The sequence below is a fragment of the Lachnellula hyalina genome, assembly GCF_007821495.1.
Source record: "Lachnellula hyalina strain CBS 185.66 chromosome Unknown contig00042, whole genome shotgun sequence".
Taxonomy (NCBI): domain Eukaryota; kingdom Fungi; phylum Ascomycota; class Leotiomycetes; order Helotiales; family Lachnaceae; genus Lachnellula; species Lachnellula hyalina.
Window position 1 is genome coordinate 22,122 of NW_022157156.1, and position 26,922 is coordinate 49,043.

The window sequence follows — 26,922 nt, forward strand, 5'->3', positions numbered from 1 at the left end:
CAGAATCGACAGAGAAGCTAAGGTTGATATGCACAACCGAAGGAGAATTGTTTCAAAAGACAAGACGTGAAAGAGAGGAAGAGTATTCAAACAATAGTAGAGAACCGCTAAATAATACAAGAATACAAAAGCCGGAACATGTTTTAAGGTCCAAAAGTCATCACCAACTTGGATCTAGCTCCCCTGCCCAGTTTATGCCAACAGCCCGGAAAATCCGCACTTCTCCCTTGACCAGCTCAGACATGTCATATGAGCCTCGTTGGACCCTTTTTACATTACCAACATTCTGTTCAACCACGTTTAACTCCCCGTTGGAACCTATTCCAACAACCACAGCTGTGTGATCAGGAGCACCCGCCCATTTCTGGCTCCCATCCTTCGCGTGGAAATGTGCCGTTAAAAACTGTATAATATCGCCTCTTGATACACCGGCTTCAAGCACGCCACCTCTTGGATCAGGATGTGGGGAGATTGCTGGCATGAACGAGTACAGTTTGTAACCGTGTACGAGAGACTGGGAGGTCATGCAGGGTTCTTGGCCGCGTGCAGAGCACTTTGCTGCGATAGCCTGAAGTCCATTATGAGCTAGGGTCCAGCACTCGCCGTCACCTACTTGTTGGCCCATATTCGATTCGCACCAGCTTGCAAGGGCTTCGGAATATCTGCCAATATTAGCCATAATCTAGTACTACCGTTGGATCCATACTTCTCTCGACAGTCGTTAAGCTCGTGCATGCTCAGTTTACGTGGAGGGGGGAAATGCTTCTGCTGGGCGTTGACTGTCAAGCCAGGATTACTAGCATCCCATGTTAGGAGTATCTTCGTCCTCGCCATCGTACTATTATCTTGTATAACAGCGTTGAACGTATGGGTTTTCCGAACGCCATTAGAGCTCCAGCCAGAACTCGATGCGTGGCTGATTTTACCATTGCGGCCGAGGCTAGGTGGAGGGAATAACGGCGGCATTTGGGCGAACCACAACGTTTTGAGGTCAAGGTCGAGTTCCCCCGTACCATGAGAGCTAGCAGACTACAAAATTAGCGAATTCTCTCCACATTGGCAGGACACATAGTAGTGAGGCTTTTGTCTGTGATTCTACGAGAGCTACTCGACTGCCGACAATATTCAATGGCAGGAGACAAGGCGAATCACCCGAAACGGATGTTCCCAACCACAGCGGCGTATACTCATAGGGGCAGGGCATTTCAAACAGAAGAAAAAGACCCAGAGTTCCATTGACTATGAGTCTAGGAGGTCTATTATTCAGCAGCAGCGTGCAAGTGACTCCACTATGATTTGACTATGCAATCATGGCTAAATTCATATTTAGGTTATACGAAAAGTTACTATTCTAGTAGATCGATATGATGATCGGCAAGTGCTAGGACATCGTAGTACTTATAAATCGAATGCAGCATTGGATGTAAACACACATGATGTACTGTGGGAGGGGTTGGAAATCCGAGTAGAGCACTGCAAGAGTCATGGCAAAGGGGTTCTTGGAAACCACCCTAAGTGGTAAGAAATATAGCTTTGCTCCAAGGCTTTCTTCTGCAACAGTTGTACTAAGGAATGGAGCTCAAAGAATGCTAAAAGATGATTCTGCAGTTCAATTGGAGTAACACTATTGATAAGGTCTACTTACTTGGGGTTTGGGTTTACTTGACAGCGGGATAGGTGGCGGCAGTGGTTCTTTGCCAGTATTCGGGCTCGTCAACTGGGCTTTCTTCGCAGGTGGAGGCGGAGGCTTCTTCTTCAACCCAGCCACCTGCGGTAAGCCATTCAAACTTGCCCTTCCCTGCGGAGAAGCAACCTCTTGCTGTGAATCCCCAACTCCGCCATAGGCCCCAACTTTATCCGAAATGCCATACTTGGTATTGAGTTTGTTTGCCGACTGCCATCCTGATTTCACCTGCTCACCGTGTCTTTCCCGAAAGTTATTTGCCGTGCTTGCTGCTGATCTGGCATCGCTCAGAGAGACAGAGGAGGGATCATTTCGAAACGAAGATGCGGTTTTCAATGCAGCCTGCTTTTGGGCGAACGAGGTACCCTCGCTGGGACTTTCGGGCTTAGGTGAAGATGGGGCACGACGGGAAAAGCGGGATTGCAGCTCATTGAGCTGCGAGGTATTGGCTTGCGGGGGATCTCTCGAGGAATTTCGCGACGAAGATGCTGCTGCCGGAGGAGGGACTGGTTCCCGTCCCTTTTGCTCTCCGATTCCGAAGCCCTGAACGGAAAGACCGGCTGCCCCTAATCTGCTCAAGGATCCCTGGTTGAGTATGCCCCTATGCGAATCTGGCTCGGATGCTGTAGTATTGTGTGTGGGAGGAGGAGATGGGGCGGGATTTGAGTTTTGTCGGGGTGGAAGTCTTGGTGGAAGACTTGGGGGCTTTGGCTTGTTGATGGGTGGATGTGGTGGACTCCGGCCATCTGCTCCATCTTTACGTCCCGGAGGAGGAGGCAGGTGAGATGTTGATAAGCCGGTAGTGTCTGCTCTGTATGGCATAGGAGGTGGTTTGGGCCTTGCTGCCTCTTCCGCCTCCCGTCGTGCTTCCTCTTCCTCTGCTTGCTGATGAGCCTGTATTTCCTCTTGTGATAACGGTGCTCCCCAGCCCCTCCTATCCGGGGTGATCTGGTTTGGAAGAGCTGCCCCTCCATGAAAGTTGACGTTTTTGGGAGGCGGCCCAAAGGCAGCAGGGTCTTTCAGACTTGATATTGGCATTGCAACATGGTCATTTGATTCCGAATCTTTGCCTTTCCCCATCCATCCATTAACGTGATTCATTCCTCTTCCTTTGAGGTCACCACCGCGCCATGATGATTCCTTCGACGTGCCATCTTTGCTACCTCCCCCTGTGATTTTATTCCTGATCCCTAGCCCCGTTATTGACATTGTTCGTGGAACGAGGTACGATAGAATGTATCTATTAAGGAGGGAAGCGTGACGTACTTTGGTACAAGGAAGGAAAGAGTGCATGTATTTACCGTGGTCGTGAACTTAGAAGAGTTTCGCTTAGAACCAGTCCAGTAACTGCTTGGGCGGGCTTGGGTCCCAACGAGGTGAGGTTATTTGGAAGGGATAAAATAAAGTAGAGAGTACCTCACTTCTCTTTGTTTAAGTAACTGTTAGGCAAGAAGAGCATATGAAGGAAGCTGTTTTCCTTCATTATTTTGCAGATCGGTAGGTACCTTATTGGTGTAAATAAATTTATAGTTCCTTATCGTCCAAAACCAGCCCCCATACGGAGTACAGTACTGTACCTACCCTACCCTACCTTATCCGTATCAGCCACTAGCGGTATCGGAGCGGAGCTTGCTTTATTTACTCTTTGGAAATTCTGGGAACTTCAAATTATAAGTTCGAGGGCTAGAGATATACATCACTCACCGCCACATTCAATTGGTGGCCCAAGTTGACACTCCTGTTCGCCCAACTTGAGCATCGACATTCTTGGGTCCTGCAATTGTCAACTTCAATCGCCAGCCGAGTCGCAGATCCATCCCATCATGTCGAGCTCTCTCCCGGGTAGTCGAGAGCTGCCAGCCTCTAAATATGATCTCAGCACATACTGGGGAAGAGTTTGGCATTCAGCAAATATTTCAGATCCTAGGTGAGGAGGACATGTTCAATTTCTTTGGTCAAAGGTGGATGCACTTCTGTTGCGGACGTCCTCCATGATTCATGCTAAGATCTGGCAGGACATTGCTAGTTAACCAGGCGGGGTTGGAACATGCAAAGACCTTGATCGCAGGATATAAGCAAGGAAAGATCGGGGAGATGAATGTGGAGTTATGGAAGGCGAAGAAGATCGTTGATTCTACATTACATCCTGGTACGTTGGGCTGCTACGCACAAGGTGGATTGGAACTCATGAATCTCCAGATACCGGCGAACCAGTCTTGCTACCATTCCGGATGTCATCCTTTGTGCTTTCGAACTTGGTTGTCACGGCAGGAATGCTTACACCCGGTCTGGGGGTATGTTTGTTTCCCCTCTCTGTACCGCAGCTCCTAACCATTTGCAGACGACTGGAACTCTCCTCTGGCAAATAACAAATCAGTCCCTAAACGTTGCAATCAACAACGCCAATGCCAACAAATCGATCCCATTATCTACCTCCAAAATTACTCAATCCTACTTCCTTGCTGTCGGTGCTTCCTGCGCCGTTGCCCTCGGTCTTAATGCACTCGTGCCTCGATTAAAACGAGTTAGTCCAGCTACAAAAACGATTCTTACAAGACTGGTACCATTTGCTGCTGTGGCGAGCGCCGGAGCCCTCAACGTGTTCTTAATGCGCGGAGAGGAGATCAGACGGGGTATCGATGTCTACCCTGTCCTCTCAGAGTCCGACAAGGCCAAGCTCGCAGATGAGGGGAAATCAGAATCGTCCGTAGCTTCTCTGGGCAAGAGCAAGAAAGCCGCTACACTTGCTGTTTCTGAAACTGCTCTGAGCCGAGTCCTGAACAGCTCTCCCATCATGGTCATCCCGCCTTTGATACTTGTCCGCCTACAAAAGCAAGAATGGCTCAAGAGAAATCCAAGACTTACTTTACCTGTTAATCTTGTCTTGATCCTTGGTACAAGTCTCTTTGCATTACCATTGGCCCTTGCAGCGTTCCCTCAGAGGCAAAGTGTGGATGCGAAAAGTTTGGAGAAAGAATTTTGGGATCAAGGTGGAGAGGGTGGCAAAGTTGTCTTTAACAGAGGTATTTGAGCAATTCAGACCCTGGTAGAAAGTTAAATCCGCGCAGAGATCCTGAAGCTTCCTGGGTTATGGACCAAATTGTCAAGCAGAATTCCTGCGCTGCACCCGGCCCAAGTTAACTTCACACCATGGCAATAGGTGCAATTACAGAGAGTACGAGGTCTTAAGCAACAACCTACATGGTTTGGGTTGTTTTGTTACATAGAAAGCAAATCTAGATGCAGCGCCTCACGGCAGCTTACACAGGTACCCTTACTTTGTCTCAAGTGTTCACCCCTGAAAGCCCTAATCACGTGTTTCGCCTGCCCTGGACGAAGCATTCCGCATGAACCAATGTGACCACTGAGACGACCTTAAGCTTTTTGGCACAAACAATGGAATAGCTTATCTATCTACTACGTGGGTTCGTTTCCCGAGGGTGTACAAGTACATGTATCAACGTGTTCGATGAGACACGTTGATGAATGATCCTTGGGATCTCGTTTGTGAAATTGCCACCTTCGGCAGAAATCAAAGGATGGGATGGGGTTATCTCCCGTGATGTGTGGTGGAAGGGAAAGGTCCGAGAATGGTTATGAGTGGAATGCCAGAGGATAATATTTGTCTACCGATTAGTTTCTATGCAAAACTCCCATACTCACGAGTTGATCAGCTTGGACTGATGATATCCGCATCTGACCGACTCGTTTTGCTGTCGGAAGACCTCGGTGAGGTATCAAATCAGATGCTGAATCGAGACGAACCAACGAGCAGGCAACTTGGCAAGGCACAAGCACGCATACCTAAGGTACCTAGGTACATACCATACCTACCACTACTGTACCTCACTCCGTAAAAGTAGCAAGGGACGCTTGTTTATTTTGTCCAGCTGAGCCGATGACAAGGTAAGACTATTCGTGAATTTCACAAAACGTGATGGGCTGGTAATATGGTACGTAGCATCAGCGAACAGGAGCATCATACCGCTTGCCCCCAGATGCGAGACAGTCAGAGAATAAATGGTGATGGTGATGGTGATGTTGATGTTATTAATGTTAACATTAAAGAGAGCCAAGCCAAGGTTGTGAATGAGGGGAAGAGGGGAGTGGATATGGCGTCGTAATTTACAGGAAGTCTCTTTTTACTCATTATATATGTGCACCCTATCCTGCCTGTGCCCATGCCATGGCAGGAGCTGTAAGAAAGAAAGAGACTGGCTCTATGCGTCCATTTACCACACACTCGGAAATAAAGGTAATAAATAATGATACAATAGAAAGGAATAAATTGATACTGTATTGATAATCCAAACCCCTCTCCCTCTGATCTGAGCCGATCATCGATCGCCTCCACCACTCAGGAGCGGCGATAGGGAAGGTCCATCCATCCTATCCTGTCCTGGTCTGGCCGTGTCAAGCGGCGAGCCCTGCGTCGTGAACTCCACTCCGCTTCTTACCTACAGTACGTGAGTGTCGCTTGCGGGAGACAGTGCAAAGCCAACTTCACTCGAAAAGTCCATCATTACACATCTTGTCAACGGCACTTCACCACTACTCTTTTGATGCCATCCTGCCCTTCAACTGTCACCGAGATACCCAAGAATCTTTCGCCACCAACAAATCCGAGCGAAATGCTTCGAGTCTGACTGTGGGCCCGCCTCAACACCCTCTTCACGCGCCCGAAGACGACACCAAGCATCACAGTATCCCTCGACAATCACAATTCACCCCATACAGCGGACAGCATCACTTCCTCAACTGCAGATTCAATGCTGCAGAGAGATTCGCGATAATTCACAGCCGTGGTGCGGAACCCAAGACCAATTTTCGGCTCGCCTTGAGCCCTGGGCTAAGACGAGTACACCTCTCGATCAATGTCGACCCCGTCAATCTTGCCTCCCCATCATCCAAACTACGGACTATCTCACCATCAAAACTACCAATCGAACGCCGGTTACAGTAGAGCAAACAATCCCCTCTTGAACGGCGGGAGCCGGTTAGGAGCGTCATATCACTTCCCGACTCCGTCGAGTAACGGCACCTCATCAAATAGCATTGGGGCACCAGATCCCCCACGGCACAACGCGGCCCCATCATCATTATCATCTACAAGACCCGAAAGCAAAACCGCCGCTATGCCCGCATCTTCGTCTGTATCCTCGAATACACAGAATTCGAAGAAGCGACAGCGCTCGAGGGAACCAGCCGACTGGCACACTTTTTACAAGAATGGTCTCCCCAAGGAGGTCATTGTGATCGATGATTCTCCCACCCCAGACCCATCCGCATCTGTCCTGTCAAATGCCCCGCAAGCTCGGGCTGTAGCGGACGAGAGTAGTCGACACCCGGCAAAGAAGAGAAAGCGCGATGACGTTGGTTCGGCCTACGATCCAATATATCAAAATGGAGCCTCTAATTCCAATAATCCGAGTCCCGATTACAAAGACTCTGCGTCCGGCTCTACTATTTCCACCGATAGAACGACATCAGCCATCCATACGACAGCAGCCACTTCATTGGGCTCACATTCCTCCAACGGGTACGAGGCTGCGGAAGCCCTGCCCGGCCAGAAGAGAAAGAGGACAGCAACAAGGCTTCAGATTGCCAACGAAGCCAAGCGGAAAGAGCTTGAGGTGAACGGGGACGCATACACGAATTACAAACCCCCACCACGCCCACCCATCAAGGCACCAGATGTGGTTGTGAAGGTCGTCGCAGATGTGAGCATTGACGCGTCTTCCCAAATAACGGACACTGACTATCAAGCAGAATTCCTACACAAAAAATAGCAAAGTCGATGATGACGATGGCCACTACATCGTAGTGGCAGACACTGATCTGACTGACAGATGTGAGTGTCAAAACCCTAGCCTTGATAATGGAGTAAAACTGACAGCCTATTCCAGATCAGGTAACAAAACTTCTTGGCCAGGGAACATTTGGCAAAGTTGTGCAAGCCAAAGACCGAAGAAGGAACAAACTCGTCGCCATCAAAATCATAAGGTCTGTTCAGAAGTACCGGGATGCTTCACGAATAGAATTACGGGTCCTCTCAACGCTGAAGGCCAACGACTCGGAGAACCGAAACCGATGTATACACCTCCGTGACTGTTTTGACTACCGAGGCCATGTATGCATTGTCATGGACTTGCTCGGGCAGAGTGTCTTTGATTTCCTCAAGGGCAACTCTTTTGTTCCATTCCCAAATAGTCAGATACAAAGTTTTGCGAGGCAACTCTTCACTAGTGTTGCTTGTAAGTCTCTCGGTATTTCAAACGCTATTTGATGCATATGCTAACAGAACTCTTAGTCTTGCACGACCTGAATCTTATCCACACTGACCTAAAACCGGAAAACATTCTGCTGTGTGAGAATGCCTACCAAGCTTTCACTTACAGTCGCCGGATACCCTCATCCTCCAGCACAGTCAATCGACAAGCGGCTCAAAGGAAGGTTCTTTTGGACACAGAGATTCGACTCATCGACTTTGGCTCCGCAACATTTCAAGATGAATACCATTCTTCTGTTGTTTCAACACGTCATTATCGAGCCCCTGAAATCATACTGGGTCTTGGATGGTCCTTCCCGTGTGATATTTGGAGTATCGGGTGTATTCTAGTGGAGTTCTTTACTGGGGACGCATTGTTCCAAACACATGACAATCTCGAGCACCTGGCGATGATGGAAGCTGTTTGCGGTAGCAGAATAGATTCGCATCTCATCCAAACCGTCAACAACATGTCGAAGCGCAGTGGAGGAAATCAGGCCTCCAAGTATGTCTCCTGTAATAAAATTTATTCTTCCTTTGGCTAACTCTTCATCAGATTCTTCAAGCGATTAAAGCTGGATTATCCACAGCCAGAGACAAGCAGAGCTTCTCGGCGTTTTGTGAAGGCTATGAAGCGATTAGAGGTAGAGCCCCACTGATTGCTTGTTAAGATGACTTTAATTAACACATGTTTAGACTATCATTCCAGAAAACAACAAATTCTGTAGGAATTTCTTAGATCTTCTAAGGAAGATCTTCGTTTACGACCCTGCTGAACGTATCACCGCGAAGCAAGCCCTCCAGCATCCTTGGTTTAAGGAAGCGGCAACTCCAGATGATGGAACAGAAGCTACCAAGATTCGTTTGCAAAGACAACAGCAGGCGGAAGAAGCTGTTGCAACCGCTACGGCGGCTGCCAATCTGAGAGTTAATGGATACCGCCATTGATAATGACATGATGCATGAAAAATGACGGCGTACAGGGATGGCGGAGTACGGAAGGAAATCTAACTTGCATTGGATCAGCGCAAATGTTGGTCTTGCATACTGGTGGTTGTAATGTGTTAAGCGTGGTGTTTGAGCAGAGAAACAGCTCTTGGAAACTTCTTCCAGGGGACAGCGACCTGGAAAACAGCGAATCACGATCAATGCAAAGCATTAAAGATCTTTACCCAATAAAGAGACTCGTCCTTTCCACAGTGATTCTTTCCATTGATGACTATCGAAATATCTACAGTCTATAATTTCCATCTTAGGCTGCCTCTTTGTCCAACTAAAGTCTATTCTTTATAATATACGTCTGGTTAGGACTGAGTGATACTGACACGTTTCTGACCTGCCCTATCCTGTCTGTCCTGTCCTGTTTAATCTCTTTAGCTGGGCTTATCGCTTATCGCACTCCTGGAGCTCTTGCCGAAGAAAAAAGTTACTGCTCAACTACACCACAGCTCCCGCCTTGCCTTCCTACACATACCCACCCCAACTACTTCATGCGTGACTCCTTACTCACATTCAAGAATCCTGCCTCACAACTGCTGAGCAAAGAATCCAGATCCCGCACCTCCACTTCTAAAGGGCGCAACACCACCGCACTGCTAAGGGGGGCAGATCAACGATTTCTGCGCCCGCCTCGATCTTTCTTATCCTCGAGTACCAAGCACAGTCAAGTCCCCACAGAAGCCGGCCAGAGCAAGAAATCGTTTCTTTCCCGATCCTTGAAAGAGTCTACATCTTTCGACCAAATCTTTCCAGGTCCCCGCCTAAGTACTAATTCAAGGTTCTTCCAGGCGCCGTACTACGTTGTCTTCAATTCTCTACACGGGAATTGCCTCGGGGGTACAGCGGACTCTCGAAAGCCGGGATTCTGGCCATTCTTTAAAAAAATGAAGGTTTGGTTGCAGATTCTGAGCACGCCAACCGCGGATACGCCTGGCACGACGTTGGTGTTACACTTTGACGAGAAGAGATACTTGATTGGAAATGTGGGGGAAGGGACTCAGAGAGCCGCTGCGCAGAGAAAAATAGGGTTTATCAAGCTTGGAGATATCTTTTTGACGGGCCCCATCAGTTGGAGTAATGCTGGGGGGATCTTGGGCATGATCCTTACTGTTGCGGATTCCTCTGCCCATTCAAGGGAACAAAGCAAAGTGGACGAAACGAAGAAGAAGAAGAACAATAACAAGCGGTCGGAACCTCCGAATAACAATGACAACGCCGACGAGGGGAAGGCCTGGCTGAACATATACGGCGGCAGGAACCTGACGCATCTCCTTGCTACCGCGAGACGATTCATATTTAGGCAGGGCATGCCACTACGCACAACCGAGTTCAGACCTAAAAAGGCAGGTCAACAAAGCAATTGGGACCCTGCGTGGCAGGATGACTTCATCAAGGTGTGGGATTTGGTTCTAGAGCCAGAAGAAGATCAGTCTCTTAGTCCGAGGAAGAGAAGCCACGAAGAATTCTCTGCTGATTCACAGGAAGTTACTCCTGAAGACAATAAAGAAAGTGCGGAAGAAAAGGAGGAGCGATGTGACCAATTGCGAAAGTCGGTGGTTTCGTCCATGTTCGACTCGAACTGGCGTTTGGATGCTCTTACTACCAGAAAGCTCTCCGAGGTCGCATTGCCAGCTGCTATTTTCGTCAGAAATGAGCAAGGTAAGATAGAAAAGTACCGCGGCCCCATGCCAGAAGGAGGAAAGGACGTCCCTGATATAGACGTCCTTGTCCGAAGTCCCTGGCCTGGAGCTCTTATCGAAGAACTCCCGCCTACAACTCCCTCGACAACCTCAGTGTGCTATATTATCAAGGGTCACCCCCAGCGGGGAAAGTTTGATGCGAAAGCCGCTATTGCTCTGGGGGTTGAGAAAGGTCCTAATTTTAGGCGTTTGACCCAAGGAGAGAGTGTGACAACTGCTAGCGGAAGTGTAGTGACTCCTGAGATGGTGTTGGGACCAACGAGAGTAGGCAGCGGATTTGCAATTGTAGAACTGCCGAGTGCTTCATATGTCAAGCCGTTGCTCATGCGTGGGGAGTGGCAGTCAACAGAAGTCATGGACGGCGTGGCAGCCGTAGTTTGGATTCTTGGGCCAGGTGTGATCAATAATCCGAAGTTGCAGGAATTCATGGCAGATCGAAGTCACTTGAAGCACATTGTTTCATCCGAGGATTGCTGTTCGAATTATCTCGCACTTGAATCGGCTGCTTCGGCTGCAATCCGATTGAACCTCATAGATCCCGAACGGTTCCCAATCCCGAACCACAGCAATTCTGTCACTCAACAGCAGAGTGGAGAGCCGAGGCCTTATGAAAAGGCAGTGCCTGGGCTAACGTTGCAGCTGGAGCCACAGGCTGAATTGCAATATGACAAGATTATACACCATCTCGATACGGAAGGTGTTGTCAAGGAGATGCCCAAAGAAGTCCTCGACCTGGCCGAAATTGCCCGCGCGGAAGTTTTGAACCCAGAGTACCTAGCAAGACTCGATGAGAATCAGAAGGACATCCCTAGCAAGGATGCTGAGATTGTGACTTTAGGAACTGGTTCAGCCCTACCTTCCAAGTATCGGAACGTCTCTGCTACTTTGATTCGAGTTCCAGGATATGGCACCTACCTTCTCGATTGTGGTGAGAATACACTTGGTCAGCTAAAGAGAGTGTACGGGGAGGGATTGCCGGAAGTTCTGCGTGATTTAAAGGCAATATGGATCAGCCATCTTCATGCTGATCACCATCTTGGGACGGCCGCTGTGATCAAAGCATGGGCTGCGGAGACCGCTCTGCACGATCTGACGAAGAATAACAAGCTTCGCGTTGTGTCTCATGGAGGTATGACAGCCTGGCTCGAGGAGTACTCAGAAGTAGAAGACTATGGCTACGGCCGAGTTGAAACCCTAATGGTTGGTCGTTCAAACTGGAAATTCTGGGATTTCAATCACCATTTCAAGCCTCAAGAAGTAAAGGAGACCGGTATCTCTTCCATTCAAGCTTGCCCGGTCGAGCATTGTCACGGCGCTGCTGCTGTGGTTATCAACTTCTCTAACGGGTTCAAACTCGCATACTCTGGAGACTGTCGACCCTCAGAGAATTTTGTGAGGATTGGTCAAGGGGCTACCCTTTTAGTTCACGAGGCTACATTCGATGATGAGCTCCAGGGAGATGCTATGGCTAAGAAACATTCTACGACAGCAGAGGCTCTCGGTGTTGGGAGGCGGATGAATGCCAGACGAATCCTGTTGACGCATTTCTCACAAAGATATCAGAAGATTCCAGTGATGGATAGCCACGGAGGGAAAGACCAAGTGGCTATCGTTGCTTTCGATTACATGCGGGTGAAGCTGGAAGACTTTGCCAAGCTTGATGCTTTCAAACCTGCGTTGATGAAACTTTATGACGAGAATCAATGAGATCAGTGCCATATGGGCAAACTGTGTGGAGGATAGAAAGAAATTCTCTGCGAAGTCATGTTTCATTTTCTCCCATTTTCACGGCATTGCACGGCGTTTATGGCAAAAACTGGGCATTAGTGCAACGGGGCGTTGTGGCGGAGGTCTCACTTTCAAAGAAGGCTGTGGTTGTGTACAGTGTTGTATTCTACTAGATGATACCGCCTAAAATCAAAATCAATCCCTCCTTAAGCCTATGACCGCAGACTGACAACGAGGCATAGCTTCACTGGAAATCGGACATTCTTGTTATCCGGGTATGTCTGCTCGTGCTCCCCGTTGTTGCGCTTTCAAATCCTTCGTCTCTATGGATCCCTGGTTGAGAGCCCCTATTTTGTTCATTGACTTTCGGACCAACTTCTCGCTGCCTCAATGAGTTACCCATCTCAGAGTGGCCCGTCAGGGCCTCGTAGGCGCGTGCACGATGATCGGAATAGCGTCTTGGATTAGTTTGGTGGACCTGTTTTCTTGAAGGGTCGGCTCTGGTCGACTGGCTGTAGACACTCTCTGAATATCCTGTGGGGGCCCTTTGACTTGGAGCGTGGGCCACAGCGCGGCCGAACGTCCCTGACGCAGGGTCGAAGGCAATCGAGTCTCTAAAAGCAGGGTGAAGGTTCTCTGCATGCTGGGAAGGTTCTATGAGGTTTGTTGTCGACATGATGCCCGCATAATAGTCAATGATGGGTCCCTCGAAGTCGTCGTCCTCGTTGATGTGCTCATCGTCATCGTCAGCATTGAGGCCGTGGAAGTCAGAAGACTCGTCCTGCTGGGGCTCAAGTCCCTGGTCAACTATGCCGTTAGCGATATTCCGGCGAAGCTGTCCTCTAGCCTGCTGCAGCTGCTTTCTGATGTCTCTAACTTCGCGGGCAAGGGCGTCAGATTCTCCGTGGATTTCAGCATCTTGCCCAGTCCACTCGATCCAGTTTTCAACGAGTGGCAGAAGTCGTGATGATGGTCCACGCTTCTTCCTGCGGCCGAATATTGACGTTCTGAGATCGGTGATCGACTGGCGATTCCCTCCAACAGCAGCCAAAATGCATGCCTCACACCCATCTGGCACACGCTCGAATCGTGGTTCGCACGAATTGACATTGAACGCGTGCAGGTAAAGTTCCGGAGACATCCAAAGGCTGTTGAGGCTCTGGATTCTTTTGAGGAACTGTGATACGTTTTCGGGGAGCAATGGATGATCTGAAAGTCTTGCCACGCGGGTCGTACATTCAGCTGTAATTTGGAGGAACATGCTTCGGATGAGTTGGGGATGCAGTGTTTTGTGGGTTTTACACAGATGTGCTTTATTTGGAGTGAGATGAAGTAATAGACGGGAAACAAGAGTTTCTGGTCTTCGAAGTCTTGGTGGGAACGCCGCAATGAGGCGGGCTTGGTCGCGTAGCCATGTCTCGTTGGCTTCGGCCTCAGGTTGCAGGGAGAGGAGTTGAGCTAGGAGTTCTAGGTCTTCCACTCTCAGGTCCTCGATGTTGCGGAATGTTCGATTTGTCATTTCCCGTGATTCTTCTACTTGCACTTTATCTATCCTAATTATTGCGTCCTGGTTGGGAGTTAGAAGATTCCAAGATAAAATCTCCATTTTATAGGAAGAAACGCTTCTTTCTGTTTGGTAGGAGCAACTGTTCTAAAGCTTCCTAAGACTAGGATGTTTTAGTGCCTTAGAAATGTGTAGTGACTATAGAATGCTCATGAAAGTTGTTCTTCCTTTGTCATGAACGTTAGATAGAAGAAGTAGACGTGTTTCAAGAAAACGCACACTTTGTTTGGAATAGATTCCCACAAAGACGTTGCACTGCCAAAGTCATTGTTTGAACTTTACCTTAGCAGGGCTAAATTTGCAATGTTAATGAGCTAGGGGTAGCAGTCAGTATATACAGGAAGTGTTATATCCACAACGCCCGAACATACTGCACAAGCCAAAGTGCGCACCCCCCCCCCCAAAAAAAAAAATGGAACAGACTTCATGATTCAATCTCGGAACCACTTGGATAGTGCCAGTAAAACGCGTGCTACTAGGTCCTTGCTGGTACTGATAACTATGCCACTTGTTGATATTCATATCTCATCGTTCTGTTTCCAGACAATATCCCAATAGTGGAGCTGGTAGAGCCCGCGATTCTCCCGCGATTCTAATTTGCTGGAGAAGTCAAACTAAGATGCTCATGTTATCTTATTGCCCAATATATGTGGTTATAACCTCTCAACAAACGGGCAAAATGTCTTGATCCCGTTAGAAACTTTCAGAGGCGATGGGCCCATATTTGTTAAGACACCCAGAAATACGCGAGCTTGCCCCTTTTCAAGAAAAGCCGATGATTCATGTGTCATTTCTAACAAAGAATCTTACTACTGAAATGAGGGCATCCAATGCAATAGCATTCCGAAAACATCTGCTACCAACAAAAGTCCTTTGTCCCATTTTGGAGGGGTCTGTGAGACGGCCACTCGAATATGCGAGGGAAGGATAAGATGAACCCAAAGGTTGATCCTGTCCGAACAATTACCATTCTGCAAATGAAAAGTACCTATAGAGCAACAAACAAACCGGCGAAATGTCTTCTTCAACCTGCCACCAGCGCTATACTTGTTTTCTAGTTTGTGGCCACTACTATACAATAACGATCCACTGCTTCGACTGTTCCCAGCCGCAGCAAGGAGCCCTCAAGAATTGCGCGAGCGTAGAAAAACCCAAATCTAAAGCTCTCGAGCCAAACAAGTGCCGCTACAAGAACAAAAAATGCCCTTCGTGCTTGGGAAACGAGAACTTTCTCAAGGTGTTTCGGCACAATATCGTCCGTTCGGATTTGGGCGTCAGGGTCCTTCCCAAGAAGATTGTAGAAAGGAGGCGAGCGCGTTGGAGACACCAAGAGACGAGTCAGCAGCAGGCGCAGGAGCAGGATGATGGCACCACCCACAACAATCAAGTTCTGGAGGGGGGTATCCAGGCAACGGAGACTGAATATCATCAAGGGACAGGGGCGGATGAAAAGAAAAATGATGATAGCTTGATCGATATGTATGGAACCGTCGACTTGTATGCTCCTACTTCTATTTCGAATACCGTAGGAAAGAAACACTGAGTACATATACTCTTGGGAAACGATGGCTTGGCTACCTAGTAATTGGCGATGAATAGGTTGCTGGTGTGTTTTAGATATATCTCAAGAAAGAGCGTATTGCAACTTGACATGCAACTCCTACGATGTTTTACGGTCTTCTGCACAAAATGACCGCCAATTATAAACCCTTGAGTTTGCCACACAAATAAAGCGGCACCTGTTCTCATCGACTTTTGATGTCCTACGCCACCTGACACATGATATATAGGTGCCACTTTTGTATCCACCGCAAGCCTTGCGCCGCAAGGACCCGTAAGTAACAGCATGGATACTCTGTGTAGCTATACCGTCCTGTCCTGAATCATGGTGTTGAACTAATACCTCGCACGTCTCTCATAATCTCCAGACCTTCTCTCTCGCACCCTGTCTCGACTTCTATATTTTTCCTCTCTAGAATCATCATCCACCAGACTATCCTCCTCTATCTCAACTTCAATCTCATCATAGCGATATTGGCGATGGGGATCTCTCTCCTTTTCCCTAAATCGTGTGCCGAGTTCCTCATCGAGCAGACTTTCCCCTCCAACCTCAAATTGTATAGAGTTAAGTTCAGGACTCCTTCTCCTAGATTTTCGCCGTCTACGTTTTCGGTGGTGTTTATAAGACGCGTTTCCTGGTGCAAATTACAAGCATTAGCTGTGGTCACTCTTAGCGGCGAAGGGGACGGTTTAATTTTTATTGAACCATGAGACTAGCAAACGACATCCATAGGGAGAATTTAGGGGTAGTGAATGGATATACGGTCAATGAGGTGTAAATCGACCGTCCAAATACCTTCGCAGCAACCTCTCAATGACAGCGTGTTCTCCAACTCGTTCGATGACGCTAGGAGATATATCCTCACCTTTATTCAACAGAAGAAGTTTCCTTTCGTATGGGCCAAGGGTCTCCTCGACTAGAATACGCTCTGATGGTGACTCTCCATCACTAGGTCCAGAGTACTCCCAGATCCAGCGAAGACCATCAGGACGACCTGCAGGCGGAGGGCCCCAAGAAGAATCATACGGGATTGGGTCATCGACATCCTGTCTGATGTATTAACATAACAGCAACTCGGAAAGCTCAGTAACCATAATGCCCGCTCATGGATCGGATGTGGCTGGGATAAAATCAAAGTAGTAGACTAACCATGTGAACTTGTCTCAAGCGCCAGAGACCATTTCCTAACAAAGCAGGGCATGTATACAATTTTTTGTCATCAAAACCGAGACCTTCAAGATCAAGACGAATTCGAACGCAGCTATGAATTCGTTCACTGCAAAGGTTTGAGAGTTAGCTTACATATTCTTGGTATCTAAACGTAGTAAATTGCGAAAAACCAAAAGAGATTATTGGCATAAAAGCATCACAGGAATGCCACAAGGAGTCGGACAATGCCTAGATAAGAAAGTAATGGAACCCCGATCGTCTTACTTTGTGTTTTTCATTGGAATGTCTGTCAGGATGCCATGCCATGGATCTGAGCGCTTGATGAGGCCGGGTGTTCGGCGCGTGCTGCCAGCGAGGCGCCAAAATCCAGTCTCGGACTCGTATAGCTTCCCCAGGCCCCAAGGTCGAACGGGCTTATGTTTATCGTAAATTGCTTTGGTGGCCCATTGTTTGGTTGCAGGACCTTCGAGCTCTGGAAGGTTCTTATAATACTCGGCGTTCTGGTGAAAGATATGTTCGATGACCTCGTCTTGAAACGCGACTCCAATTGAAGCAAGTTGATCCATCATCCTATAGATAGTCAGATTGGTGGAATCCAGCTCTCCTTTCACCCTTACCAAGCCAATGTGATATTCGCCATTTCCTGATCATCGTAGCTACCCCCCACATTTGAATGCGAACCGGGAAACCAGACCTGCCGCAAATCCGTTTTATCTGTTCTATGTCTCTCCCACACTGCAGGGCTGAAAGGTCGTCGATGCTCATCTAGCGCTAGGGCTTGAAAGGCATGTCTGATAGTTCCTAGGTTTGTGTCGTAGAATTTGTACTCCTTGGTTGAGTGCGGTAAGCCGAGCCTCGCAAGTATGGAGAGATTGGGAACTGCAGGCTTGATTAGTATTCCATCCATGCCACGCTTGGGGATATATGACGCCGAAACGTACTGCCAAGAGATCCTACTGTATCCCACACCGCTACAGCCTGTACACGAATCTTCGAGCCATCTGGGTTATAGACCCTCGTCAAGTCTCGCTGTATCAACTCAGCAGGTGGCATACAAAGCTCAGACTCGGAATTACCTCTTCGAGCATCTGCTTGTACCTCTTTGGGGCATCGTATCCGCTGGGCTTGTCTGAGAAGGGGAGATCGGGGAACATATCTTTGTGTTTCAAAGTTCTGAAATTCTGTTGGTCTTTGAAGATCGGGTAGAATTCTTCCATGCCACTTCTGGTCAAGAGGCCTAGATAACGGTCGAGTCAGTAAATCCCATTTAAGATCTCTACGAATAAGCCATATTCTAATCTAGAGATGTACAAAAGTTATTGGACCACAGGAGACGAAACACGGGAAACGATGAAAGATATTTACCAATGTTGTCGATCATTCCCGCTACACTTCGTACTGTAAAGGCTCCTCTGCTGAATCCGATTAGAACTATCTCATCTCCGGGAACGTAGTTTGCCGTAATATAGCTGTAGACTTCACGAATGTTCTTCCCAACCGAGTCAGTTAATACTTCGCTAGAGTTCTCGGGCGCTGCTTACTTCAGAGATGCCCTTGCCCAGCATGCCACCGGTCAAGGTATCAACAAGGCTCGATGAAGTCCTACGCCGGAATGGTAATATATGATTTGCGGGATGCCATCTCGACCCGTTCTTTTCAAAGCTCTAGCGATTCGAGTAACATTCGATGGTACTTGGAGAGTGCCCGTAGGCTTGTAGGGAATCAAGGTGGGTTTGTTGAACCCCGAATCACTTCATAGAATGTTAGGGCTGAGCAATGAACTTTGGCGATCTCTTCAACGGTCACATACCTGTCCATCCACGTCCCATCGCAGCAAAGGATTAAACGCTTTCTCGTGGCTGCCATAATGTTGATGCGGCCGGTGATTTATATTCGGGATGGTAATTTGGATGATGTGGCCAGAGATTCTTAGGTATTCGGGTTGGTGTAATTTGAATGGAAGCAGATAATATTACTTTTCGAGGTTCAAGCCAGGGCCAACAATAGTTCCTTCCATCGAATGTCGACCCGTGTTATCTGACACGGCCACTAGCTTACTGAAGAAAGGCAGCAAGTGCGACACGCCGCCGCTCTCTTTCCTTTTTCAGTTCAAAGGGCCCAGAGGTAGTGTTCATGTTTGTATATGTAGGTAGCATATGTGTACCATCAATTCGAGGCTACAGGCACTGCTTCCAAGCTAAGAACAAGACGCCGGTGACCTATCCGGGGGTCGCCGTGGCACTTGTCACGTTGATCGGCTCGAAAGATGGATTTGCAACAATTAGTGAGGGAATGTGTCCAATATGAAGTGAGCACAATGAGGGTGTCGTAACCTGTGATGGAGGTGTTGTCTGTCCTCGAGAACAGTTTGATTGGCGTTGGTGTAATGAGTGAGTGGTCGTGGTCGTATTTTCACAGCCTCGCCAAAAGTGCCCCTGATTTGCTAATAGAATCTGCTACTCGTACTCGGCGTCCCTGGGCACTGGCTATTGGTTACGACCCTGGTCACGCTCACTCCTTTTACAGTAGCGCCCGCTGACACATAGGGCTAGGTAATCGAAATGCCAATCCGTGATTATCCCTCCTTTTAATTATACTTTACTGCAAACTTCCATTTCAACATTTTTACTGAGCACTTAATTACAAGCGGTCCTTTAAGAAGTCCATTTCTTGAACTAGAAAATAATACGAAGCGCGAATAATATCAAGGGGTTAAGCGAGTCGAGCAGAATTCCACCATTCCAGGTCTAACTTTCAGCCCCATTTTCTGCATCTCAGCCTTCATATAGGCCTTTTTTAGTAGGACAGAGGAATCAGATATCTGCATTATATAAACTAGCGGGCCGGTTACGAATCACATTAGCAGCGACTTTTCGGCGCATGTAATAAAGCTCCATCCTCTCATTTTTGAGCATGCAACTAATGCCTACCCCCTCCCCGCATTTCAAAGAACTCGCTTTAATAAAGAAAACAAGACCACCATACAAAAAACTTGGCAACTATCACTAGTCCTATAATTCGATTCTCACCACTGATCCTTGGTTACAGTAAACTTTGTACCGAAAACCGAGATATACCAAAACATGCCCATGTACCCACTACTGCCAATCGTTCTTTGATCTGTTTCCGAAAATCCAGAAGTCCATCGAGGACCCGATCTTGTCATAGCATAAGCGTTAGAAAGGGGGAAGCATTGATAGTTAAACAAACTTGGGATATGATGGAGAAGTCTCGGGGAGGATTGAGAGTATAATTAGTATATAATTTCCGGGGAAGGACATGGACTAAGAGAAACAATCAAGAGGTGAAAATCAGTTTCATATTCGTCATCATAACCATAATACTGAGCCGTTCGCCTCATAAGTGTAACTAGTAAACCACAAACCGCTCAATGTATACACGCCAGTAACTCCTCATGCTCTCAACCGCAATACCCACCAGTGTATCCTATCACACTCATCTCGCCTTCATATCCGCACCAAAAATCCCCGCACTCCCTGTGCCCAAGCCACCAGTAATGATCATGCCCCAAGCCATTGTAGCAGATTCCCAATCCTCTTGTACATCCTCATCACCTTCCTCTAATTGATCACCCCCCGCTGGCTTGTACGTGGCATCGGCATGATTCTCAACCGCTTTCTTCGATGGCCTGCCGCGACGCCTAGGCAAGGAAACAACAGAGCTTGCGTCGTCCGTGTCCTCAACCTTCTCAGTCTTCCTTGGGCGTCCAGGACCGCGGCGTGAAAGGGTTGCTTCGACAATACTAAGAACTGTTTAGTGACATGTGGTACTCACATGTGTGATAGCTGGCTTACTTTTCAGTGGTTTCCACAATCTCTTGTTTCAAATTTGGCTCACTCGTACCCTCAACTGCCTTGGCTGTGCTTTTCATGAATACTGCACTCGAATCGAGCATCTCCCATGCATCAAGAGCACGGATTCCAGCCCAGATCCCAAGACTAAGACCGCTCATAATGACATCCCATCCTACCGCACTCACAGCCGGGTGCTCCCCAATGGCACCGAATAATCGACCTAGGGCGGTGGAGCCGCGGTCAAGTGTCGTCAATTTCTCTTCCTGGAAGGGGTGAAGAAGACTATGTCTGTAGGCATATCTCTCTGGCGTGTTTGAAACGAGGGCAATAATCGTACTCTTTAGGTGAAGCGCTGCGGCAATGACTGAAATGGTTCGGAAGAGAGTGGTGTAGGTAGATTGAGCTGAATGTGGATGCGTGTGAATCGTTCCGAAGCTATTTGGAATGATATATGGCAGCAACAGGAATGAGAAAGGTATGACTCGGGAGGCTATTGATACGGTCATAAATGAAGGCGTATTCGCCGCAAATGGTATGAGGAAGATACTCGTGAAATTTGCGACGAGTAGAACGATGTAGAGAGCTGGTCTTGGTAGGAATCCATCTGGCTTGGCAAACCTCTTGACAAAATGAGAGTACCTAGAGCAGATTCAGCATAGTGCAAACGTGGCTCAGAATGATTCCATCTTACCTCGTTGACGTAGCTGGCACAGAGTCTCTGGTCAGTTCTGAGACATTCTCGGGAAGAGGAACTGGGGTGAGCAAGACGGCAATAAAGAAGAGGTTCTGAGCGTAAGACAGATTGACAAGTTGTGCCAGAGCCAGGAAAGTCCAGAGATTTGATATATTTCGTCTCCGTCCCTCTACCGCGACATACACACTCCAAGAGACAAGGCCGAGATTGACCTGTTGGCCCCACCAGAAATGGCGATGTTTCTCTGCAACGATCTCGAGAGCATCTTGGTAGAATAGGACGTCGTTAAGCCATCTGGCGAGGTGCAATCTTCCCGGATGTTCCCCTCCACGAAGAGCACCCTTGTCCCCGAATACACTATAAAAATTCAGTGCCCACAGTGAACAGCCTAAAATCTGTAACTGACCTCTCGGGAAGCTCAATACCTCGCTGAGCAGCCCATATACGATATGAGAGCCCACTAAAAGTAGCCGCAAAGAATCCTCCTACAGCCAGGCTAATGACAGCTAAAGCCGTGAATGTATGGACATGACCTCGACGCGAGGGTTCACGATGTCTAGTTGCAGAAGAAGGTGGAAGAGCAACATATGACCGATATATTGTTCGAGCTGCGACTACTGACAGCCAACCTAATCCGAAGAGATGCGCGGCTGAAGTTGCTAACGGAAGGTAACTGTAGCAGATGATCAGCAAGTCCTACAGAATGAAACCAGATCCTAGCGACAAATACAGCAAGCTTCAAAGTAAAGCATTTATAACTTTGGATAGATAGCTACACGTGACTCTGAACTGAGGAATTTAAACCCACCTTGGTGGAGAGACAATGTCGATCGGGGCCATAGCTGCGATTTGGTGCGCTGGAATACGTGACGGCTTTGGAAGAACTCTTAACACATAAGTCGACATGAGATTCCACGTCTGTTATGTAGTTTGTTTACCCGCGATGGGTTGCAAGCTAGAGACAGACGCGCCTGTCATTAAAGTCAGAAGGTCAAGCAGTATCACGTGCACATATTCCACGCCACGCCTCAGCCTTGCGCCAATTAAGGCAGGGATGTATTTGAGCTGTTGACACATTTCTTGAGGGATCACAACATTGCGGTCAAAACTCTGGAAAATACTACTTCCTTATGAAGGTATACCTGCACTCAGAGCTAAGGCTTTCAGTCTTTCCCCTTTCGTCAGTACGGATATTCATTGCGGGTGGTCTGGACCATGTATCACCTTGCTAAAGGCCTATACTTATATGCGACAAGCAAAGAAGGTCTGCCTCTCCTCTTCTGCTCCTTTACCGGGTTAATATACTGATAAATGCGCGCAGAATATTCAGTCCTCCTTCTCGGCCTCGACAATGCCGGCAAAACTACCTTTCACGAGCAGGTCAAATCCCTCTTCCTACCTAATAATCCTGCGCCCAAACTCAGGACCGTGCCTACGGTAGGCCAGAATGTCTCTACGATTACGCTTCCGGACATGTATCTCAAGATGTGGGATGTAGGGGGCCAACACAGTCTGCGCAAGCTCTGGCAAAGCTACTACACCTCCTGCCACGCGATTGTTTTTGTCATCGATAGCACGGATATTGGAGATGGGAACCTGGAGCATGATAATTCTGGCAGGTTGGAGGAATGCAGGTTGGTGCTTGAAGATGTGCTACAGCATTCCGAGACGGAGGGCGTGCCTCTGTTGGTTCTGGCCAATAAGCAAGATAGGGAGGATTGTGTTGAGGTGGTGAGAATTAAGGAAGGGCTAGTGAAAAAGGTATTCGAAGGAGAGAAGGGCGCCTCGATCAGAGACTCCAGGGTTCTGCCTGTTAGTGCGCTGACTGGGACGGGGGTGAAGGAAGCAGTGGAATGGGTTAGGACCAGAGTGAAGTGGAATAAGGAAGGGAGACCGCCGGTTATGAGGTGACAATTGGGGATGGGATATTTTCCCGAACTTATAGATTGGAGCGTGGCGTTAGGATATCATGGTGTTTGGGATGATTCAGTATAACGTGGGATACTCCGGAATTGCAGTCAATCCCGATGAATGTCACTTGTGTAGCCATATTTCCTTACGTTACCTTTCCCACCAACCAGCACTGTAGCATACTTCCAATCAGTATCGTATCGTTCCAACGAAAAGCTCTACGAAGGAAAACAAGATCTATCGCTACGCCAAGCTACAACCAAAAAATAAAACAAACGTACTACATCTTTCCCTCCTTAATACCCAAGAACTCCTATATCATTACTCCACGTTTCATACACATATACACCACCCAACTCCACTTAACATCACCCCACACTCCCTTCTCCTCCCCCAATTCCCTTACCAAATACATGCGGAGGTACATGCATGCATGCAAACTTTCAAATTTTCAAACTTTCAAAATCAACAAACGTACCTACCATACCACCCAAAACCATCCGATCCGATCCCCTCTTCCCCTCCCCTCCCTCTACATCTCAGAAAACTTAACAAGAGGTCCGGTCAGTCCATACATACCCCCGGCTTAAAACCTCCCAGCAAGCCAACCCAATCAATCAACTTCTTTCTATTCACAAACTAGCATTCTTTTGAAAAGATAACTGAATCTCTAGATGTACTGTAGTAGCATACCTATTCTTATAGTATCGAGATACGATGAACAGAAAATCGAGGACCAGGGTTTGCAAAGACATCTCTTACTTATTAATAAAGACTGCCTGCTTGCCTGCTATGAATCGACTACATGAGGTAGGTGCACGCAACGCAACGCACGGACGGTCCAGAAAGAGGTAGATCTTATCTCCTTGCATTCGAAGCGGCGTTGTTAGTGCCACTACCGGGGGGCAATATCGTGGGATGTTGGCCGTCAAAAGCGTGGGATACATGAGTCTGCGTAGTCCTATAGCCTCTGTCATAGGCGGGAGATAGAAAGGGACCCAGGGGAGGTATCACGAGACGTCACTTGTGTGCGACAAATGGTCTGATAGATACCCACGTCTCAAATCCTTCCATTTGCTATTAAAGCATTAAATACCGCCGTACGCCTTTCTCAACGCCAGGTCTCTGTCTACCCTAATTACCCCCTCCCAAATCATTGTCTATCGCTAAATTTGATTGCAAAATACCATGATATCGTGTCTAGAAAGCTCCGAGGCTCGTAAAGGAGAACGCTAAAGCGAAACTGTATATGGGAATTTCTTTCCCAGAACAGAGTGCAGGAAGGGTATTGCTGGCAAACAAGTTTGCCCATCTCTTCGAAAACAAGCCTACTACCTCCAGATGTAGCAAGCAATCAAGCAAGCAGAAGCAGCGTCTATAAATCAGCCGTGTCGTCATTAGTTTGCAACGTATGTTCATCATCCGTGATTAAAACCATTCAGAATGTGCTCCAGTTCCAATCTCGAGGGACGCTAGCTCCCAGGCTTTCAGACATGCCTTGGCCCTTCCCAAAAACACTGCCCAGCGCGCCTTTGGCACCGTTTCCGGCGCAGACGACAGTTGGGGTGGTGGGTGTTTGCGGGTCGTCTTGAGAACTCTCGCTGTTTGAGCGGCTTGAACGTGCCATTTGCCAGCCGCGATATTCGGTCCAGCAGTGCTCGCATGAACGGTTGCGGCTACCCCTAGGATGGTAATTGGCATCCTGGTCAAGAGGAATGGTGTACGTGGAGTGTGTCTCGCAAAAGATATTTCCACAACGCCGACAGTGATGTCGCCGCCTGAAGTAGGTGAAGTATCTAGTGCAGGACGGCTCGTCGCATACGGAGGATTCGGAATCCGGCTGTAGCGACAAACAATTAGCAGATTTTCTCCAGTACGTAAGACGTATTAATTTTCGTTGTGGGGGACGACAAAGGACGTGAGCATATGCAGGGCGAAAATGCACTGGTGAGACTTTTGCTCAGCACGCGAGCCTTCAATTCTCCTAGCCAAGCGAGCGAGCTGTGGGTGAGAATGTTTTGTTGCATGGATTGCAACATATTTTCAGCACGCCATGACCAACCGGGTATTGCAACATCATATAAGATGCTCCGTGCTCCCCAGCTTTACATCTTTGCTTGTGAAATATGCGGGACATTCGCATTCGCATTCCCAACATCGGAGTAGGAAAAAACTGCTAACATACCTTCCAGTGTTCTCTCGTAGGCAGAGCCGTCACCTTTCCAAGCCCCTCGGAACTGAATTCGGCTTCAGTGATTGCGCCCAGACCGAACTTCCCGCTATCTCCCGTGGACCGTCTATTCAGCGTTCGAGCATTTTCTAATTCATCGAAGCTACCATGCATGCTCTGTGGCGGAGTGAGCGGGGAAGGCCTGGAAATCCTCTTGGGTGGATCTGTAGGCCGCAATACTGCGGGCACATAGAGAGGTGACTTGGGCGGGCGAAGCTGTCGAGTGTGGGCAGCGAGATGCGGAGGCAGGGTGGTTCGAGGAGAGGTAGGTGAGGCATTCTTGGGCGTTGCTGAGGCCGAGTTGATTGGGGAGATGGGCTGCGATTGGGAATTGTAGAGGGTATATTGGGACTGGGAGGGCGATGCGGTGAACTGTTGCACGGGCATGGCGAAGTCTGTAGCCATGGCGCGGGCTGGCTGGGGTTGATACTGGACCTTATCGTGCGAGGTAGAGGGGTGAAGTGTGTCTTGAGTTGGCTTCTCGAGAAACATCAAGTTCGAAAGGTGGGATTTGACGAGCTGAGGATTTGTGCATAAGACTCGGTGACTGTTCCTGACGCTCAAGTATTGCGATAATGCGACAGGAGGTACAATAGGTGGTCCAGCGTCAGATTGCCACCGTCGGATTTCGCGACGGGTACTGTAGGCCTATGTTTTTTTTTTTTGTACGTAGCACAGCCTTGTACGCAACAACGATTTTCTAGAAGCCGAGCTCAACGACGCCACGTCCTCTTGACGGTTGATCTGACTGAAGAACGTTGCGTGCTGGTAAATTCGAGGGTGCGGGTGCAGGTGCAGGTGCGACAGTCGGGATGAAGGTGAAGCTGGAGCCGTAGGTATGTCAACCCTCGATCAGTTATCGTGGTTCTCCCTCTGGCCTGTCTGTGGTGTACCAATAGCGCGGCGCGTAAAGGTGCAACAACAATGACGGAGGGAGCAATTGATTGATTACAGTACTGTATGGGACGAGGGTAGGATTAGATTAGATTAGGTAGGTGTTGACCAAATCAAGATGAATGATTTCCTTTTGAAGGGAGGATCCTCGTAATGGAGGGGAAAAGGGAAGTCTATAGAAATTCACTACTGAGGCTTGAGGTGTTTGACTCGAGAAGTGCACGACTAGTAAAGATCCATCTACTCTACACCAGAAATACGTACATGTAAATTACGAGTAGTACCCCAAGCTCCTCTCCCTCCTCTCCTCTCCACTCACTCCTTCTATCGGGGGGTTTTCCATCTCCGTCGCAGCTACGAGGTAGTTGATAGCACTTAAATTGCAAAAGACGGGCTATCATTGGGTCGACGGATCGGCTGGTAGACCCAAGCCAAGCCAAGTCTGGTGTTGCGGCTAGGTTCGCTTCGGTACTAGGTTCTTCCCTCCACCAGCCTGCAGCCTCGGGAAAGAAGGGTGGCTGCTACTGTTCGGAGTAGGTGGTGTTGATACTCGCAGGATATTTCACTGCACCCACCCTTCAATATGGCCAGAGCATGCGAATCAGCCGCATCTCTTCCTCATACGGAGGTAATACGTCCTTATAATTTGGACGGTCAATCAAACCGACTGTGACGTGATGTGATGTTGCGCCCAAAGACGCTAG

The 26,922-nt window shown here is 48.3% G+C and overlaps 8 protein-coding genes across 8 annotated transcripts; 4 read left to right on the forward strand and 4 right to left on the reverse strand.

The window, feature by feature from the left end:
- Window positions 1-160: 160 nt before the first annotated feature.
- LHYA1_G003758 (uncharacterized protein) lies at window positions 161-2,893 on the reverse strand (the record flags this gene model as incomplete). Its single annotated transcript, XM_031148727.1, has 3 exons — window positions 161-662; window positions 707-1,029; window positions 1,646-2,893. 3 exons carry the CDS (start codon window positions 2,891-2,893, stop codon window positions 161-163), a joined length of 2,073 nt encoding a protein of 690 aa, XP_031006573.1.
- Window positions 2,894-3,507: 614 nt separating this feature from the next.
- Window positions 3,508-4,715, forward strand: fsf1 (putative mitochondrial transport protein; the record flags this gene model as incomplete). The annotated part of the gene is made up of 4 exons (XM_031148728.1): window positions 3,508-3,611; window positions 3,700-3,833; window positions 3,884-3,978; window positions 4,026-4,715. The coding sequence occupies 4 exons, from the start codon at window positions 3,508-3,510 to the stop codon at window positions 4,713-4,715; spliced, it is 1,023 nt and encodes a 340-aa protein (XP_031006572.1).
- A 1,843-nt stretch (window positions 4,716-6,558) lies between these two features.
- On the forward strand, window positions 6,559-8,900 carry lkh1 (Dual specificity protein kinase; the record flags this gene model as incomplete). The annotated part of the gene is made up of 6 exons (XM_031148729.1): window positions 6,559-7,404; window positions 7,454-7,535; window positions 7,591-7,938; window positions 7,995-8,457; window positions 8,509-8,596; window positions 8,649-8,900. 6 exons carry the CDS (start codon window positions 6,559-6,561, stop codon window positions 8,898-8,900), a joined length of 2,079 nt encoding a protein of 692 aa, XP_031006542.1.
- Window positions 8,901-9,835: 935 nt separating this feature from the next.
- trz1 (Ribonuclease Z) lies at window positions 9,836-12,358 on the forward strand (the record flags this gene model as incomplete). The annotated part of the gene is made up of 1 exon (XM_031148730.1): window positions 9,836-12,358. One exon carries the CDS (start codon window positions 9,836-9,838, stop codon window positions 12,356-12,358), a length of 2,523 nt encoding a protein of 840 aa, XP_031006543.1.
- Window positions 12,359-16,157: 3,799 nt separating this feature from the next.
- YEL023C_2 (Uncharacterized protein) lies at window positions 16,158-18,540 on the reverse strand (the record flags this gene model as incomplete). Its single annotated transcript, XM_031148731.1, has 11 exons — window positions 16,158-16,161; window positions 16,300-16,550; window positions 16,654-16,780; window positions 16,939-17,244; window positions 17,292-17,553; window positions 17,616-17,703; window positions 17,751-17,911; window positions 18,040-18,163; window positions 18,216-18,338; window positions 18,368-18,425; window positions 18,485-18,540. 11 exons carry the CDS (start codon window positions 18,538-18,540, stop codon window positions 16,158-16,160), a joined length of 1,560 nt encoding a protein of 519 aa, XP_031006544.1.
- Window positions 18,541-20,130: 1,590 nt separating this feature from the next.
- LHYA1_G003763 (uncharacterized protein) lies at window positions 20,131-22,089 on the reverse strand (the record flags this gene model as incomplete). Its single annotated transcript, XM_031148732.1, has 5 exons — window positions 20,131-20,437; window positions 20,490-21,128; window positions 21,181-21,540; window positions 21,590-21,856; window positions 21,992-22,089. The coding sequence occupies 5 exons, from the start codon at window positions 22,087-22,089 to the stop codon at window positions 20,131-20,133; spliced, it is 1,671 nt and encodes a 556-aa protein (XP_031006545.1).
- A 309-nt stretch (window positions 22,090-22,398) lies between these two features.
- On the forward strand, window positions 22,399-23,094 carry ARL3 (ADP-ribosylation factor-like protein; the record flags this gene model as incomplete). The annotated part of the gene is made up of 2 exons (XM_031148733.1): window positions 22,399-22,447; window positions 22,505-23,094. 2 exons carry the CDS (start codon window positions 22,399-22,401, stop codon window positions 23,092-23,094), a joined length of 639 nt encoding a protein of 212 aa, XP_031006546.1.
- Window positions 23,095-24,532: 1,438 nt separating this feature from the next.
- SPBC9B6.03 (FYVE-type zinc finger-containing protein) lies at window positions 24,533-25,972 on the reverse strand (the record flags this gene model as incomplete). The annotated part of the gene is made up of 2 exons (XM_031148734.1): window positions 24,533-24,934; window positions 25,280-25,972. Coding segments are annotated over 2 exons (1,095 nt in total), but the record flags the coding sequence as incomplete, so codon positions are not given.
- Between the last annotated feature and the right edge of the window lie 950 nt (window positions 25,973-26,922).